At 42.3% G+C, this 15,016-nt stretch overlaps 1 protein-coding gene across 1 annotated transcript in view; it reads left to right on the top strand.

Moving 5' to 3' along the window:
- Positions 1 to 15,016, top strand: part of LOC143346271 (solute carrier family 7 member 14) — a 62,218-nt gene that overhangs the window by 17,000 nt on the left and 30,202 nt on the right. The window contains exons 2-3 of the mRNA XM_076774217.1: positions 9,312 to 9,463; positions 12,928 to 13,081. Of these exons, the coding sequence (XP_076630332.1) occupies positions 9,317 to 9,463; positions 12,928 to 13,081 (301 nt within the window). The 5' untranslated portion in view covers positions 9,312 to 9,316. The remainder of the gene's footprint in view (positions 1 to 9,311; positions 9,464 to 12,927; positions 13,082 to 15,016) is intronic.

The raw sequence follows: 15,016 nt of genomic DNA, 5'->3' as shown, positions 1-15,016 counted from the left end.
GACTTTTGACCCGGAAACTGCATTGAAACTGAATACCGTGCTTCAGGATTGCGTCACGGAGGACTCCACTCGAGCCGAAGTCCTCGCCAGCCGATTTCACGATACTCTGCATACTTTTGAATCGATTTCGACACGGCTGTCAACGACAAGTATAATTGCAGATTTCGTTTGCCCAAAAATTGATGGAGGAAATTTGAGAATCGAGTTTTTCATTCTGGTAGCCATGCCCCTAAGTTCAGGTCGTTTTTCGAGCCGTGAAACGAAGGTCGATTCTAAAGGGGGTTGGCCAGGAGCCAAACGACCAGCATGCAACCCCGTCTTTGTCGGAAAATAAATTCACGGACACGTTGGTGCTTTCGATTCAGCTGTTCCCGACAAGAAGACGAACATAGGCCGGCTTCCTTTATCCGGTTTAATTGAATTCGATCGGCATCGCCCATTTTTCTTCTCGCTTCGCCTCGACGGCAGACCTACTTTCCTAAATTGAGGCCAATGATCGACCATTGTCTTTCACGTTCCTCTATTAAGGGTCCGTGATCTTCATATTTATTTATTTATTCAAGATTTAAAGTTAGACATCGTTTTGCAAAAGTTTCTCTTGTCAAGCGTGGACATATTCCTTGGATTTTGTTCGCCAGATTCTTCAACTTGGATCCACGTTCCTCAATCGAGGGTTGGTGATATTAAAATTTATGTATTTATTCAAGATTTAGATTTAGACATCGTTTTGCAAAAGTTTATTCTCCGACATGGATCCTCTTTTTCGTGTCTCAAATAAATAGATGTTTCTCAGGCCTTATCTATTCAATTCCTCAACTCAAATCCACTTTCTCTACTCAACAGTCTACCAAATCGAAACGCAGATTCTTCACTTTCAGTTCGTTGCATATTTCAACTCGGATTCCCGCGTTCCCCGATACACTATTTCTCGAAAACGGAACGCACATGATCGCCAGTTCGTATTCTCGCATTCTTGGACTTGGATCCACACTCTTTCCTAGTAAACACTCTCGTTCGAACATCGATTCCCCCCGTTAAACTCGATTCTCCTTACAAATTGCATTCCATGCAGGATATTCCACGGAAATTGCTTGTTCGTCCAAGCGCCGCGGCGCATAGGAACGAAGCCGTAGGTCGTTGTTTATAGTCCTAAGAATTAGCTCGTAGATCACGATGAATTTTCATCGTTTCTTCCAGTGTTTGATTAACCGTGTACCGCGGCGAGAAATTGCGCTCTTCGTCATTCAGCTATTAGAGAATCGATCTTTGAGACAATCTCGTGGGTGGATCTTAAAAATGACGTCTTTAAAAGCTGCCATCAACGAACTACGTCGATAACAACTTACGATCTTTGCATAGTAGTGGGACACTTCTTCACCGTAGCCACGGCAGTTCCATACCACCGGTTTTCCCCGCTAATTAGGTATAATAGGATCAATAATCTATTCAGTTGCTCGCTTATCTTCGGTTAGCTGACACCGTTACGGTTGTCTATGCATCGATGGAAATCGATGATCGTCTCTTATGAGAGCACGTGACCAATGAATCTATGTCAAGCGAAGTGTATCCAATTGTTGCTATTCGCGGCAAATGCAGTAACGATTCGATTTAAGAATCAGTAATTCGAACAATCTATTACTCTATGGAGAGCACGATATCGAATTGTATAGAAAAACAGGCTGCAAAACGGCGCGTGTAACGGAAAAACGCGCGATTGTTTGGCGAGACGATCGATGAAACGATTCGACGTACCATTTAGCCCCGAGGCCGATCGATCCGGCGAAGCAAAATTGCGGGGAAAATTGCAGGTTTTTGGTCCACGTGCGCGCCACGGCCGTCCTTTAACCGTTGAAAATATTCAGGGTACGGATGGAAACGGCGAAAAAATGGGACGTTCGTGGGCACTCGGACGTGCTGTAAATAAATCCATACCGGTGCAATATCGTTTCTTGCAGCGGCGACCTCGTTAAACGTGTAATGGATAACCGATACCAGTCGCTGGATTAAAGGCATCGGGTGGCTGGAATCGAAATTGCGATCGTCGATCAGCCAAACGACCTGCGACATGCGAGAGATCTTCCCAGCATTTTCCCTCTCGAAATTGGAAAACACCGGCCTGATTTCCACGTTGCTCGACGAACATCATGCTCGAGACCAAATTTGGCCAACCTCATCAGTTTGTTTTTATTCTAAATCTTTTAAAACGTTAGCTACCACGCGTGTACCATTATTATAATACCGTATAATAATGCTGCGAGTTTTGTGGAGTATCAATTATTTGTGCGAGCCGAATAATGCAGTAAATTTCGTAGAGCTACGGTTCGAAATTCTAGAAACTATTACCATCTATATCGCTAACGTTTAAATTGTTAATAAACGTTGAACTATTGTTTAAATCGTGTGCAGTTTCGCGTCACGCATGGCGTTCGTTCTGTGCCCGAACTTTTGATGTATAATGCACTATCTCTATAAATAGTCGAGGTTCTCCGAGGAACTGGAGCAGTTGGCTTGTTCTCCTAAATTCTCGATTATGGGGCTGTACAGACACTCTGGCGACGAAGCTTTGGGAATTTTGGCCAGGCTCGGTGTTTCTCGTTTCGTGGAAACTGCTTCGGCGCGGGAACAATAGCAAATCCCTCTAGCTTTGGCTCTCAAATGGTTGGGGAAATACGAAATTTCAGACGCGGAATTTCAGTGGCAACACCATGGCGCGGAATATCATCGAAATTGTTCGATTAATCTTCCATTCGGGTGTTTGGGATCTTTTTAAGAGGTCGCGAAACGTTCAATTTTATTAGCTGACATTTATTTATGATGGATTAGGGGGAAAGGGATAAAAATAATATTAAGTTCAGCTCGTAACCACTTGACAGTCGATTATAACTCGGAATTACCATGGAAGGTATTTAAACGACGCCATCTTGACCCGAGGTATATTTGCTAGTAAGAATGTTTTCTCCTGTGTCTTTCTCTTTAAATTGAGTCTATTTTTCATTAGACGACTCGTCCAGGGACGAGACCCGAGATGAAACTAACAGAAAAGGAACCAAGTAAGAACGAGAGACCGAAAAAAGGAGGAAAACCTGCACACGAATAACATGGGCGTATTTTTCTTCTTGCCTCGAGCAATGATAAACTGAATGAGATATTTTACGCAATAAATTGGAGAAGATACTTCGTTGGTGTATTATTACCCACGAGGAGGACAAAAATACGTACAATCTACGTGTAATCCACGTGTGAGTTTTCTTCTGCCTTCGAAAGAAATATTGCGTTCTTCGTTCTTATTTCACATTTTTACGCCTCCAACCTGAATTCCAACTTTAATTTTCGTTTCAACTTGCGTTCGACGTGTCGACGACTCGATTGTTCGAACCGTGGTCACGTTTCGGGGAAAAATGTGCGAACGCGTTCGTTCCTCGAGCCACTATGCTCCTCCGTTCACGAGGACGACCGCAAGGAACGAAAGCACTCATAGTTTGAGATGCTCCGGCGCTCCGTCGACGTGAATAGGATGCTCGAGCTCGAAAGAAATGGGAAGAGGAATCCGGGGAAATAACGCGGGCCGTGGAGACGAAAAATCTGCATTGTTCCCGTTTATGGGTGCCGCGGGGAAGATCAAATGCTGCCCGGGAGACGAGGAATTCTTTGTCCTGGCGTAGAAAACCGACGATCGCGGCTGCACTCGAACCAGAAGGGCTGCGATTGGCCGCCGAACCAAGCACCTCTTCGGAAAAAATCTCCACGTCGTTCCGTGACGATCGAATCGTCCACGACCAGTTTTCCCGCGTCAGTGGGTCATTTTATAGCTGGGTTTCTCGACTTTTCGAGACCGTCTGGCACCGTCAGGCCATTTGGGTCGAGTTTCTCGTCCCTGATATTTTCTATTTCTGCTCCAAGAGACAGCGCGCGCGGAACAATTTCCTTCATTTTTCCGAACGTAGTTAAATAGAGTTACTGCCTCGTCGAACGTAAAAAATTGACGTCGTTGTTGCTCTTACGGCCGATAAACATGCTTACGGCGAAACGTCCGATAACTAGCCGGTGCAAGGGAAGAAAAATGTTTTCAAGTGTCTCGTTAAAACTGCAATTTTATTCCAAAATATAGATTGCGCGCTATAAATTCGAGCGACAACAAGCAGAAGTCTCCTCGAGCATCGTTGAGCTACTTTCGTCGCCATTTTCGGGGAAAAATTGATTATACTTTATAGGAAAGTTTTGTGAAACTGCTCGCCTCTAGCTTTCCCCTCTTGACATATTTGTTGTTCCATTCGCGAGCGCGAAACAGAGGCTAATAAAAAGGGGTGGGCGAGGCGGGGGAAGAGATGGAAGGCAAAACACGAGCGTAGAGTTCGTTTGTCGAGGGCATTATGCGTTCTAATTCTCGATTAATTATAGCATCGTTTCTACGGACGGTCGCGTTTCCGCGGAAGCGAAATTATCGCGAACGAAGGGCGAGGCGTGTTAACGCGCGATAATTTGCGGCGTCGAGTTACTCGAAATGCTCGTTAGTCGTGGAACTGCTCTGGGGCGTGGGCTATATGTGACGGGCTTTGTCATCGACATTGTCACCGATAAATCACGGCACTGCCCCTTTACGTGAACGCACACGCGACAGAAATTCGCCTAGATTTTCGAGCGAGACTGTTCTCCCTCGACGGTTCGCGAGATCTCCACGCGGCCATCTTTGAAACGTTTCGCGGCCGATCCGGATGCCCGAAAAGCTAGCAAAGTAAAAATTCTCGCGTCGAAAGAAATTTTACTCGTAGATTCCTATCTCCATAAACTACGGTGGCTACAAGACACCTTGAATTTTTAAAAACACGTTCAACGTTATCGTAATATACCCATTTCTCGTAACACGCTAAAAAATACTGCGAAACACACGTTAACACTCCGCAAGCGTCATTAACACTCTAAATACACGAACGTGCATTTTATCGATCGACTTTTCCATTTCATTTTTTAAGCATGCAATTACTTTAAAATAGATAAACATCCACCGTCGACGACGAAGCGAAACGCTAGTTTATTAATAAATATGACTAACGTATTCTGTCGATTTATCTAGGAATATTTCCAGCAAAATGAAACCAGTGGTCGGACGAATAAAAATTTCCTCTTTCCGGACAGGAAATATTATATTAATATTACAGAGAAATTTGACGGGCAGCTGATCGCAATATTGGAACGTACGCGAGAGACGGAGGGAGTTAAAATAAAACGAAGCTGTCCGTAGCCGATAATTTCGTGGTTCTCGAGTTTCGAAAGGTTCTGGCTCATTCGGTGAATGAGCCTGTTAGTGTCACGCTCGTTTTACCTCGCTTCGTGTCGGCGATCGAGCACAGTAATAAGCGCGATTCAACGCTGTTCGAGACTATCGATCTCTCAGAAATCTACGCGACCGTACGGCCTCGGGTTTGCGTATTTTTAGCATCTGAATGACTTTACCTGAACGTCCCGAAACAGCTTTTCCAGGAGTCTGACATTTCAGAGGCTCTCGTCGAGTGCGCTCGACGATACTTGGGTGACTAGCGACGGATTGAAACGAACCGCAAACGATACACCGACCTCGAAAAAATTTCATGGAAAATAATATTTTTCCAACGTTTAGCGACCCACGACCCGTCGTCTGCGGATTTTCATTAAGCTCGAGTCCCGTGCAGAAAATGTCGAGACCACCGCGTGGCGCGTCATCCCGTTTATTTGAATTTCCACCGTGATACGCGTAATTTATACTTCACAGTTCACCCTCGACGTGGGAGGGACGAATGCAAGGGGTTGGGGGCTCGGAATCTCCACGGAGGATCGAGTCGATCCCTGGCGCCGTCGGAACTTCCACGAGTCTGGTTGCACGTTTAAACAGGGGGGAAATACTCAACGGCGCGTCCAGGGATGGAAAAAGGAAAGAATTCCACGGCGACGGCGCCACGTGGAATAAAATTTGCATAGCATTAAGCACAAGTATTTTTCCGTGGGGCTATTTAAAAGTGCCACCGATGGACCCTCGACCCTCCCCCGAACGCATTTTAAATTTCTCGTCGTCGATAGACGATTACAACCCCTTCTTTTCCCTCGTACATGCGTTCCATTTGTTCTCGATCGTTGCTTGAGAAGTCCAACCTGGTTTCTCGTACAATTCTACTGTAACTTTGCCCTTAGATATTCCACTGTTCGCTGAAATTTGCATTAGAGTTTGAAACATTTCTTCGATAGCTAGAAGAAAGCCTAACGATCAAAAGTAACTGACACGGTTACAAATAAAAGAGAATGGAGAAAATTTAAATGGAAGCTTTTCGTAGTTTCTTTTAACATTCTGTGCCCTATTCGGTTCTGGCCGGAATCTCCACAGGACAGATAAGGGCGCATAGCGAAACGTAATTAAAATTAAAATTATAATTAAACACAACCGGAGAATATTCAGGGGGCGCGAGAACGTTTCGTAATTTTACAGCTCATGGGACGCCGGTGGACTTTATGCATGCATACGACCGCGCGGGAAATAATCGCGTTAGTCGAGTTTTCACCCGTACTGTATGGGGGTTGGACGTGATTTTCTAGTTATGCTGTAACGAGCCACAAAAATGGCTCGTCAGTATGCGACGGCGCGTTTTTCCGCGGTCTCCCGACTTTCCTCGATAACAGACACGTACGTGGATCCGCTCGAGTATACTTGGAGGAATTTTTGAAACGTAAAATACCCCGAATGGCGCCTCTCGTGTTCCACTGTCTCTCAAATTTCGCGTACGTTATAAATTTGTAATTCAAATTAGCTCGGTTAAGAGTCGGGTCGTAAAACAGCTACGCGCTGAACGTCGCCCACTCATCTTGCTTTTTCCACGGGTACGTGCCGTGCTTTCACGTGCATACTCCGATTTCCATATTTTTTCTCCTCGTTTGGCGCAAATAAAGGCGTTAAACAGATACAAAGTAAACAATAATTAATCGTAGTCTCTTGTTATTCGATATAATCGCAATGTCCTTTGTTCACAATTAGATTTTTCGAAAAGAAATCGTCTCTGGGGAAATTCGCAGCTCGGGACGTTGTGCCTTGAATAACATTCTGGATTTGGAAAAATTAGATCGAGCGCCAAAGCGTTTGCGAACGACAATTATCCAAATTCCTTTGTGAACTGGTCCGCCGTGAATTTCGCAGCAGGAAACGTTTGGAGATGATAACCAGAGGCGTCTGCCGCGGCTGTTTCAGAATGCAATCCGAACAACGACGCACAGAAACCGAGCTTTCGTCCGGGATCAGCTTTTGAGCCCCGCGATTGTTCACTGTCTCATCCTCCCTCCCGGTTGCCTCGTCCCTTTGAACCTAAAATTCTGAAGCTAGTCGGGGCTTTAGTCGGCTAACACCCGTCCCTTAATTACCTTACCCGCCCCCCAGCCAGGGAAGTAATTACGTGATTACAAGGAAAATATTTTCCCCGTGTTTTTCAGCGCACGCAGCGGGCTTCCATTGTTGTCACGTCGCCGACGATGCCGGAAATTTTGGTTTCCTTTCTTTTTTGCGCGGGCGAAATTTGTTTAGAGGCTACTTTTAATTAAAAAAAAAGACGATAAAAGAGCTGGCTCGTTCGAATAAAAATTCAATTACGCCGTGTTTCCATGGAAATTTCGTTTCTGCGCGCTTTTAGAATCGATCTTCCTCTTTGCATACGTTTCAAAGTTTCGATGGTATTTATTTATATTTACTCACGGCAAACTGTTCGATCTAAAATATTTGAACAATTACAAGAAGACGTCGAATGATAAAGGCGCGTTGAAGCGAAGAGCAATTAGTTTAAAAGCGTACACACTCCGTCGAGTCGTTGTCTTGCGATTCTGTTCTGTTCGTTTCAACGTTTTTTCTTGCGTTTCCAACGCGCGTACACTGAAAACAAACCGCGTTGTTCACCGTGGAGTAGAATTTGTTTATTTCCTTTAATTATGTCCCGCTCGCCTTTGTTACCTCAGAAAAAGTTGGCAGTTTTTAAGTGCTAGTAGAACGTTCCTATAAACGATCAGACAATATTAAGGTATTCCATTAGCGAGCCGGTAAGCATCATTTTCATACAAGCCAGAGCTACTTTTCCCAGCTGAGTGTGCGTTGAATAATTTATCGGTGTAAAGCTACGGGCGTTTTCCAGGACAGAATTTTCGTTGTGAACGATTATCCCTCGTATTTAGATGTCTGCATAATCCCTTCTACTTATGGACTTCCGCCATTTTCTCCAATCTCGACGCTGTCTCTCTCCTCTTGACTGAAACTATTTCCCTTTTCGGTAAAAATAATCATTTTATTCATTGCATGATTGCAATTGGTATTTTTTTTTCATGAAATAAAATTGATATAAATAGAAACACAAGCATTACAGTTAGACTGCGAATCTTTATGTAAATTCATATTTTTATTAATAGAATTAATGAAATGGGAGCTTTTTAGGTCACAACTCCTAAATAGTCCTAGTATTTTTTATATTTTTCGCATGTTAAGTGCAGCCTGTGGTATTTTAAAAATTAAAATTTCCCATAAATGTATAAACATCCACAGTAAAATTATATTTTATATGTTTATACGCTTTATACTATTAAAATTGTTTTTTCCTCCGGAAGGAAACCTCGTACGAAAACATATTTATATTTGCTTTCGTAGAGAGTGTTAAATTTTTATATAAGTGGAATATTAACTGGGGGTTGACAAGATTGCAGTAACGTTCGGCTACTTCCTGCATTGTTCCGACTGCGTATATATTCGTCACATTGATTAACGTCTGGCCGTATACGGTCTTACACTACTTATAAATATCTGACCACGTGCGCTAGTATTATCCTTGCTAACTATGATCACGCGAGGTCTTTTACGTAGGAACGTTCGACCATGAATACATTTACTGTCGTCATTAACGGCAGATCACACTGGATTTTATCGTGCTTACTGCAGACTATATTGAAAATGTCCACGAGCGATGCGCTGGAAATCGCTATTTTATTAATTGGATTTTTAAAATAGTAACGTTGTCGCTCGTTAGTTTAAACGATATCAGATCTTGGTCGCTGGACAAATAACAAAAATTTTGATAAAAATAGATTCCATTTAGGTGTGCTCTCTCTAATAATGAGTGTAGAAACTGTCTGACTAGATTTCTTCCTATTCTACTTGCCTAGAATAAATTCTATACGTTCATTTACAAAAAACCAAATAGAAATTTTTTAAATTGTCCAGTCTAGAGTCTTCTTTTTCTACGGGTAGGAATTACAGAAATTATATGAATGGAAGACTCGTTCGGTTGCTAGCGATAACGTTGAGTATTTTTCGTTTTCAGGAAAAATGAAGCTGGAACTCATGGATCGGGAGAAGGGCCTGGAGCTCTTCGGGAAGTTTATACGAACGAAGAACGTGGATAGTCTTCAGGGTGACCAAGCGAAGAGTGGACCAGAGCCACTGCACCCTACCGACTCCAAGCAGAAATTACAGGCAAGCAATTTCTAACAAACGAGTCTCCAATTTCCTTCGATCCCCTCGGAGGGGCCTCGTTCGTTCAGAATCAGACATTTTGCAACCAAGGCGACGCTGAAGTTACAAGAACTTCAAACCAAACACTCCCTATTCCTCGATGTTGTTTGTAAAATTTTCAAACCGTTTTTTTTCTTTCGAAATAACATTTTTCAAACACGTTGACGCGATATCTCGGAAACAAACATATCGATTGAGTCGAGACTTGACACGCATGTCAAGCAGATATTGCATTGTTGTCCGTGCAAAAGTCAACTCGACATCTGTGCAGCTTTTTCTCCTGAAAAGTGTCCCAAAAATTGATGAAAACTCGATTCCCTTTCTCGCGACGCAGCCATTTGTTTTCACATACGGAATTATTTACTGGAGAAATATTTTGTACGAGCACGTGCTATTTCATTGTCCAAAAGTATTTGAATAAATCATCGTTGTTTACTACTGGGACACCTGGACGTCCCCGATCCTCTTTTTCTCGACGCCCGACATCAAAGCCTCCCAGTTTTCGCCCGGCGTCTGAATCTTCGAGGAAGGAAGGCTCCCGTGTGTGCGTGGAATCCACCTCCGCGTATCGATCCCGGCTATTTTTAACGGGATTTTTCAACCCCTTGCGTTAGAGTCGCACGAGCCGTTCATGAAGGCTGGCTCCTTCAGTCCACGTGATTAATCTTCGCGTCAACAGTAATGGGAAATTAATTTTCCCGAGGTTTCTTCCGAGGTCCCGCGGTCCAACTACTGCGACAAAAGCTCGAGGAAGTGTTTCGAGCTTTTTCCGACGTTCCCATTCGGCCAGTCACGGCTGGAACCATTTATGGACTATATTTTACGATTGTTGACCGATAAAAGATCCAACGTCCACGCTTTATCTGGCGGAGGAGCAGCAATATGTCTTCGTAAATTGCCCTCCGACCGCACAGTGTTTCGAATCGGGCCAATCTGCTTGAACGATACTCGTATTTTCATTTCGAGATATAAAATTATTCAATTTCAACTGAGTTTAATTCTTGTTTTACCACCGCAGTTAGCAAAAAATATTATTATTCATTTATTAACGGGATTAAACCCTTTAATACAAAGATGTAATATGTAAAGAACTACAGATGTAAATCTGACTTAGACATTCTAATGATTATTCAATCAAATCTCTTTTAGTGTGTACAAAATTTGCATTACTAATTCTATTTACACAATTCTGAGATCCAAACGTTGTGTGCTAACTTTCAGCGTAAAATAGAAAGTGATTTCTTAAATAAAGATGGTACATACAAAGGAAACAATTGACTAATCGTTGAACAGGAAAATAAGACGAAAATCGAGAATATCAATTTCTTGACTGAGGCTTCGTTAAAAACTTAACAATTAAATTAAAAGTTTCAAATCGTTCTGAAAAAATTATTTTTAGTTGCAGGGGTCAATTACAATCATTTTTGGTGAATAGACATACCCCCGAAATCCTGCGCATTTTCGAGAAAAAAATTCGAGGAGGTGTGAAATTTTTCGACGGAAAAAAAAAATTTCAAATCATTTTGGAAAAATTACTTTCGGTTGTGGGGGTCAATTGCAATCATTTTTGGTCATTATACATACCCCCGAAATCCTAACCATTTTCAAGAAAAAAATTCCTAAATGAAAATATAATTCCAGGCTAGAAATGTACCCCGGAAATTTCATTCGAATCTTTAAAACATCATAACTTCTGAACGGATCGGACGATTTTAATGTTTAAAAAAGCAAACTACGCATATTTTGATGGAGAATATGTACAAATTGCAAAAATATTCGAAAAGTTGGTCCTTGACCCCGCAAAATGAGAAAAACCCCATAAAAATGGTCCAATTTTCAAATAGCTATAATTTCTACAATAGTGAATATATTTCAATGAAACATGGGTACCTACAAAAAAGTATTAGACAACTTCTCTGTAGGACGTCAAACAAAATTATTAAAAATGAAAAACGAATTTTTAAGAAAGATCGACAGGGGGGTAGGTGCCTAAATTTTTCGACGAAATTGAAAAATTTCAAATCGTTCTAGAAAAATTATTTTCGGTTGCGGGGGTCAATTACAATCATTTTTGGTAAATAGATATACCCCCAAAATCCTGCGCATTTTCGAGAAAAAAATTCAGTTCGGATGGAACTTCACACGTTAATAACTTTTTAACGAAGCCTCAATCAACAAATTGGTATTCTTGATTTTCGTCTTATTTTGGCCTCTAGAATCCCCCATTAAAATTTTTCCCGGTGACCGAACACCCTGTATAAGATTTTAAGTGTATTAGTTTTATTAAAGTATCTGGAAACCCTACTGGCAGCTTTTGCTCCCTCGTTTCCTATTCGACGAAACGCTCGGTCACCGGGCGTCGTAACTCGCGCGAACTTCCGGCTCGATCGGCGCCGTTTTTCGTCCAACTTTCTCGATGGAACATGTTCAGGAAGTTCGGTCGGACCTTTCAGAAACAGTCGTCGCGCATCGAACCGCGTTTCAACCGCGATTTTCGCGAACCCGGGGCTTCGTTTATTGGGAAAGTTCGCGGTTGTTTAGGCGACGCTGGGTGTGCCAGCTCTCGCGAAACGTTCCCCCAGGCGGACTGCTATTGTTTCTTCGACGGATGGAAGTTTGTTGGGAATTCCTAGGAAGTATCGGTTTACCATCGACGCCTACATAACGTCTTGGTCCTTCGGATTGAAACTGGGAATCCGGATCTTAGCGTCGATCGGAACTGGGTCCCCGTACTGGGTCAACCGGTTCATATTTACGCCTTGTTTTCGCTCCCAAGTTTCGCGATTAAGCCTTCATCCTATTTATTAATACACATACTGGAAGAGGAAGCGACAGGAACATTGTTATTGAGCTTTGATTTGAGAAAATACAAGGCACGCAATGGCTCAAAGTATGTTAACCCTTTGACGTACAATTTAATTACAACTAATTTTCTATTTTGCTTAAATTTGTTCGTACATGGAATGTTCATAGAAAAGAACAGACTTGTTTTATGAATATGTTGCGAATGTAATAACTGGTTAGACTCGTCAAAAAGACACATTTTCATTTTTAATTTGTTGCCTGGAAATATTTGAATACACGTTTGCCATTGATCAGTATTATTGAAAAAAATTTACCCATTGGGCGATCTAATATTATCGTAAATAAACGGCCATTAAATGAAGCTCGAAAGGCTGCCTGAACGGATAAAGATTGAGAAAGAATTAGGTCCGAAGGGTCGAGGATGCTTCAAGTTTCGATAATGAAAAATCGCTCGCGGAGCTGTTAAATTTCATAACGGCGGGCGTGAGCTCGCAGAATCGATGGCTTGCAACGTGGAGCAATTTCGGAGAGAGCATTTTGATGGTGCATTATGCAGAGATATCGGGATTCCGTCGATCGGGACCGAAAGCTTTGACATAGTTCTATTTTCTGATCCACAGAAGTGCCTGACAACTCTGGACCTGACGTCTTTGGGAGTTGGCTCCTGCGTCGGGACAGGGATGTACCTAGTCGCGGGAATGGTGGCTCGCAGTGTCGCCGGCCCGGGTGTCGTCATCTCGTTCATTATTGCGGCCATTGCTTCCATTCTTTCCGGTGAGTCTCTACCGTGACGCCTGCTCGACCGTGCTTCGTATCGTCCCCCTCCTGGGTCTGAATCGACCCACTGTTTACGACTATTCGAGAGGTTGAAAATCGCGAAGCATTCACAAGGACAGTTTGCATTCGGAACGAAGAAAAGGCCACGGCTTCGACGGCGTTTCAGACTATAATTTTTCCCGTGTTTGCGTTGGTGGTGGAAATTTTCCACGGAGTTTATTAAGGTGTGGGTAGCAGCGTCAGATTAGATTTACGGGCGTTTGTACGGTCGGAGCCTCGGGTCGGGCTGTCAGGAACGGTTTCAAGCCGGGGTAACGTCGGCAAATCCAATTCTTTTTCTACTTACAGAAATTTAAAGTACGCGCGTCGGTGCCGGATGCGCTTTATACGCGAGCTGCGAAACACGACGGCGGCAACGGACGGTAGATTGGATTGCGTGGATCAATTATTGAAAATGAAAACGCCGCGGAGGGCACGGCAATGCGGTATTCAATTTCAGATTACAATAAAAGCGAATATAATAACGTGGAATAATGGACCGCGGAAAGACCGTTTCAGAGATATACCGTAATAAATGCAGTTTATTAAAAGTAAATAAGTGAAATTCTACTAAATAGGACGTCGATAAAGCTGTAAAACAACGAACGAATGGAATTCCGGGTCGTCTCTTTGCTTGGTTCCTTGATTTTATTAGCTATCTAGAATTTTATGCGCGTCGGACGAAACTTTATGGAGACACGTACTCGTGGAAAACAGGATTACAACTTCAAAACTAATGCAACGATACGCTGCAACAATATGACCTTTGATTTTAATACTGTCGGGATGTCGTTTTCAGTCACGCGCCAAATCCGAGCTGTTTCAAGATTAACGACATTACGTATTATCGAGTTGCAAAATACATTTATTATTCAGCTGGATTAATGTACATTAATTATTAATTTATAAAACACATCGAATGTCAATACTGAAATATTCACAGACCTTGCAATAATTTAAGCTTGGTGTAGGATTGGGATTAAATGACCTCGAGTAATAAATTATTAGTGGCAAGAATTTGTCCTGAAAAGTATTCAAACTCGCGTCCAACGTGGATGTACAATTCTTGGCGCTTTTTTTTTTCGTAGTCTCTAATTATTCGCATATTTTGGCGTTGTAGAAATATTATTACGAACAACTGCTTTCGCAGCTTCCCACAGACAAAAGTCCGGTATAGGTCATCGAGAATTTGCAACACGTCTGATCCAACGTCGAGGAAACTTTTGATTAAAGCCTGCACGAGCTGCAACTGCATTGTGAGTTGAACAGTCGTCATGCTGAAACCACATTCGATGTCTCGCAGGAAAAGGAATTTCACCTAACAGACATGGTAACTCGGTGGCAAAAGAATTTGCATATTTTTGCTCGTTTAAGATCGATAAAAGATGATCCGCTCTAGATGAACCACTCCATTTCGAAATTAATTCGGGTATAAAAAAGACATTTTTCATGCAATTTGCATAAGTTCTGAAGAAAAACAAAGTTAAAATTTTTGGTTGATTCACGCACTGAATGTGTATTTAAAATTTTAAGTCGATTAGTCGAGTAGATTTTGAGATATCGTGAACATCGTTCTGGTAAACATAGTTTCGAGAAAAACGCTTTTAAAGTTTTGTATCCCTATAACAATTACGTTGACCATCATATCTTTAAACAACCATAACTAAGGCTTTGCAGATATATTTTGCAAATTATATGCTTCAAGAAAATGCCAGAAAAAATGAAATTGATTTTGTCAAAGGTTCACACTGGAATATCCTCTTAGGGGAGTATCTGGACGGTGTAAAAAATATTGAGAAATGTTTGTTACGACAAATCGATGGATTCGAGTCTTGAGAATGACAAGTAATCGGTAACTGCATCTAAACGGATAATATTCCTCCTTGGTCCTAA

The sequence above is a fragment of the Colletes latitarsis genome, chromosome 10 (assembly GCF_051014445.1).
Source record: "Colletes latitarsis isolate SP2378_abdomen chromosome 10, iyColLati1, whole genome shotgun sequence".
Lineage (NCBI taxonomy): Eukaryota > Metazoa > Arthropoda > Insecta > Hymenoptera > Colletidae > Colletes > Colletes latitarsis.
The sequence above is the reverse complement of the archived record's forward strand: the minus strand, read 5'-3'. Positions and strand labels throughout refer to the sequence as shown.